This window comes from Arachis hypogaea, chromosome 16 (assembly GCF_003086295.3).
Source record: "Arachis hypogaea cultivar Tifrunner chromosome 16, arahy.Tifrunner.gnm2.J5K5, whole genome shotgun sequence".
Lineage (NCBI taxonomy): Eukaryota > Viridiplantae > Streptophyta > Magnoliopsida > Fabales > Fabaceae > Arachis > Arachis hypogaea.
The window spans coordinates 15,554,839-15,559,239 of NC_092051.1; the positions used below are offsets into that span (position 1 = coordinate 15,554,839).

The following is a 4,401-nucleotide window of genomic DNA, read 5'->3' on the forward strand; positions in this document are numbered from 1 at the left end:
ATATGATCGGATTCGCGGGTTGGTTTGGGTTCCGCACCCCCAAAACCGATACCCGAACCAATTACTAACAAAAGTCATTGGTTTGGTCCAGGTTAGACCCGATTACCCATTGATTTCAGAACAAATTTAATTGATTCGGTTCGAATTCGAACGGATAATCGGGTACCCGCTACCCGTGCTCACCCCTAGTACAACTGCATATGAGACCAAACAAACAACAACAACAAAGGGCCCCTATTGAAGGAAAGCTTCTCCTATCAAGAAAATAACAAAAAAAATGACAAAAAAATTTAAAAATTAAAAAAACAGCAAAGCTTCCATGTAGATTAATTATAAGCCCAACCATCTTGTATTGGTGTAATAGTTACTTCCCTAATTCATTTAAACAAATGTCCAAGAATTCCGCATTATCTATACAGCAACCCAATGCCAACAGCAAACCTTAAATAAAGCTCCAATTCACAACAGATTAATTCTTGATATATTGAGTTGGTGCATACCAAGGGGGCAAAAAAATTATAAAAAGCCCTAAAAATACTTAAAGAAATCTCAACACCATCTTTAAATAAACTTCTATGGAACAATCCTCTTATTTTTATTGCACTACATGTCAATACGCTTGATCAACGAATTATTATTTTTCATGTATCATTGATCAATGCTCATACATCACAAACATAATTTGCATACTACAAAAACAATGCCTGGCAACAAAGACCAATTATACAACCCAAGATGGCCCCTAACTTTAGAACTTGCATCTTGGGCAAGAGAGCGAGACTACATAACAAACTGTGTTTTTTGAGAACAACTACAAAGAAAATAAATAGAAGTATAAGGACCAAAAAAGAACCACAAAGATGCAAAGACAGCACTTAATGGAGTAAGTGTTTGATTCATTGCTTTGCACACTGGTTAGTCAGTGATTGCAGAAGAAATCAAAAGCTGTAGGTGGTGTGGAATAGGCCTTGGAAAGAATCTTTGAAGCTATGAATGTATTTGCAGCCTCAGTAAGATGGATTCCATCCCAGCTAACATATTTTGATCCTTCACTACAAACCTGATACCCTGGTTGCCCACATGTCACCCTTGGGTCAAAATTGTAAGGAGGCCCTCCAGACCCGCAGCACACCATCAGCGAATTCGAGAAACCTAATCATCAATGAATCTCAAGAATTCATCAAAAGTTCCAGCCATCATAATTCAATCATGCATGTTATCAGAGGCAACTGCAAATAACTTGGACTATTTGCCACTTAAACCCAAAGCAGTTAAATACTGTGCTTGTTATTAATAATGTCATCATAAGTTAGGGAGTGAGAGACATCAATGATCACAATTAAATTATTATGACACAAATACCAACTGAATAAGTACTTGAACAAGAAGAAGGTGCTTTTGTTTGGCTTACCATATTTGGCGGCATTTGTGATAAGATCATACTTAATGGCATAAATATCGACATAGACTATGGTAGCATCCTTCAATTGAGTTCTTAGCTTAAGTGACAACCGATTCAGTGCATCATTAAATAATCTTGCAGCAGAGTTATAGCTAGATAGACATCCAGATGAATCCAGATCCTTCTTTTGAGCCAGTGCAATCAATTTGGGAAGACATCCTAAGGGTCCAGTGTTGTGAAGCCAAAACTTCCTGGCACCTTCATTATACAAACTCTGCATATCAAGAAATGAACATTACAAACAAAATTCTTATCTATCTCACTTATAATTATAGAAGTTTGACCGAAATTTCAAATCATACAACCGTAAACAGAAAGAAAGATTGTGTGATGCAAATAATATGATCAATAGGAAAAAATGTTTCACTAATCACCAACACCAACCAAGTAGGACTCACCCTAACAGCCGTTTCAATCTCGGCAACAACTGTTGGGATCCTCTTGATCACTTGCGCATATGACAAATTTTTGGTAAATGAATCAGCAATGTCATTTTGCCCAATATCAATCAAGTAGAGTGCATCTCGGAACCCTCCATCATTTATCAAATTGGTTGCACCTGTAAGTTTATGAGGCAATTATTTAGTTCTACTTCATTCATAAATTCAAACTCCATATGAATATTTTACAAACATAACATTTACCCCGATCAGATAGCAATAATATGATACCTCAAGTTGAACTGAAAGCATAATCAGTATTAATTTTTTGGCCCAAAAATAAGTCATTTAAATACCTTAATTGGGATATGAACTCTATGAAGTATGAAACATTGATGAGAAAATAAAAACCCTCCAACAATGAACTGTTTCTTCCAAGCAATGAAATAATAACGAAAAAAGAAAAATCTACCTGCATTAACAAGTTCAAGTGCACGAGCTTTGAGACGCCTGAACTGCATGACTTGTATATTTAAAGAGAATGGAAGATACTTGGGGAGTGTAGAGGACCCTACAACTGCAAAGTTTGCTCCATTTGTGAACGTCGATCCAGACAACGGGTCCATATATGGGTTCAATAAACTCATGTTCATACTTTGGCCTGCAAATGTTAGAGGGAAATTGTTCAATAGACTTGCATCTTTTGCATCTACGCCTTTTAATGATATAGAAGTAAATTTTTTATATACTAACGATACATCAACAGTAAATTGTAAATTGTAAACAAAAACCAACCAACAAAACAATTTGCATATCTAACGATTGAAGAACTAATTTACTAACATCCAAAGTCTAGGTTGGTTAATTTTTATTGTTCGCATTTTTATCCTACTACATCGAATTCAAATTTAATGTATCACAAATTTTAAAGTGGATTTTTGTTATTTCCTCGCTAAAATAATATTTAGCGACAATTTACACGGCCATCTAATTAATTAAATTAATAAGTAGTATATTTGAAAATGTTATTTTTATTTAGGTTTAATTATCGTTCTTATAATTTTACCAAATTTATAATTAAGTTCTTATATATATATTTTTTCGGATTAGATCTCTATACTACTTTTAATTTTATAATTAGATTATTCTTTGTATAAAAAATATTAGAATTTATTGAATATTTTTTTGCAAATTAAAGAGATATAATTAGATCTTTAATTACATTTTTTCCAAAAGAAATTTTTTTGTTAATTTTAATGTTTTTGACATGAAAAGTACATAATTATAAAATTAAAAACATTGTATGAATTCAATTGAACAAAAAATAGAAACCAAATTATAAATTTGATAAAATTACAGAACCGATAAAAATAATTAAAATTTTTATTTATAATACTAAATGTTACACCGAAATCTAGAGGGGGCATACTTTAATAGGTAATGAAGTTTTTAATTAAGAAAGAGTAACCCAATTAGTTAAAAAATTTAATTTTGATTAGCTATGTAACAAGTTTTTTTATTAACTGCCTAAAATAAATAGTCATTTAAATGATCATATGTGAAATATAAAAAAAAAATAACATATGTGATCGAATGATCATAAAAAATATTTTATACTGTTCATTAAAATTAAACTCTTAATTAAACAGATATAAATATATTATTTTTATTACACATATATGCATTTTTTTTTTTTGGAATAGTGTTAGAAACCAACACATTTTATAATTTATAGTCGTTAATTAGTTATTATTAGTATTTTTAATAATAAAAAATTATATTTAATAATGTGAAATTAGATTTTTTTTATAATTAAATACTAACTAAACTAAATTTTAATAACAGTGTTGACCACTAAGATTTTCTCTTTTTGGGATTTTTTTTTTTTTTTTTTTTTACAAGTTGTGCGAGGTTTTTAACAGAGGCAAAGGTGATGGTGCCGGACAGACGTCAGCACTAAAGACTCAAAGTCAAAGATATGTGAGAAACATGGACCCCACACGAGATCACAAATAGTAATACGAAATAAAAGAATAAGTGACCGACAGATCCCGTAAGAATGAAGATAGATCCATTTCCAGAAAACAGAGAAGAGAAGCAATTAAGTTATGTCTTACAGAGCAAATCGATTATGAGGCGTCCATCGCACAAGCGACCGGTGGATCTATGGAAGAAGCTGCGTCCATTGGGGAGGTTGATAGGGTAACCGAGTCCAGAGGCGAGTCCACCCGTGTCCGAGTTGGAATCGCCGAACACGAATATAGCTGGAGCTTTATCGCATCCATAAGCTGAAGAAATTGAATAGAACCACAGCACTAACAAGAACGATAATGGAAATGAGAATGAGAATGAGAATGGAAGGCAGTGACCGACGCAACCGGAACCCATTGTTATGTTATCTCTTGTCCGTTACACAGGACATGACTTAATTAGACTTGACAAAGACCCGTCTATATCTACTCCTCTCACTTCCCTTTTTTGACTCTCCTCCTCTCAAATAATATAATAACCCGGCTTGGCACTTTTTTAGGCCCAATCAAATGTTGGGCCTACAGGATC

General features: G+C 32.9%; 1 protein-coding gene across 1 annotated transcript; it reads right to left on the reverse strand.

The window, feature by feature from the left end:
- Positions 1–560: 560 nt before the first annotated feature.
- On the reverse strand, positions 561–4,401 carry LOC112758018 (GDSL esterase/lipase At1g09390). Its single transcript, XM_025806577.3, has 5 exons — positions 3,960–4,401; positions 2,315–2,503; positions 1,861–2,021; positions 1,412–1,676; positions 561–1,152 (listed from the first exon to the last, which is right to left on the reverse strand). The coding sequence occupies exons 1-5, from the start codon at positions 4,228–4,230 to the stop codon at positions 920–922; spliced, it is 1,119 nt and encodes a 372-aa protein (XP_025662362.1). The 5' UTR covers positions 4,231–4,401; the 3' UTR covers positions 561–919.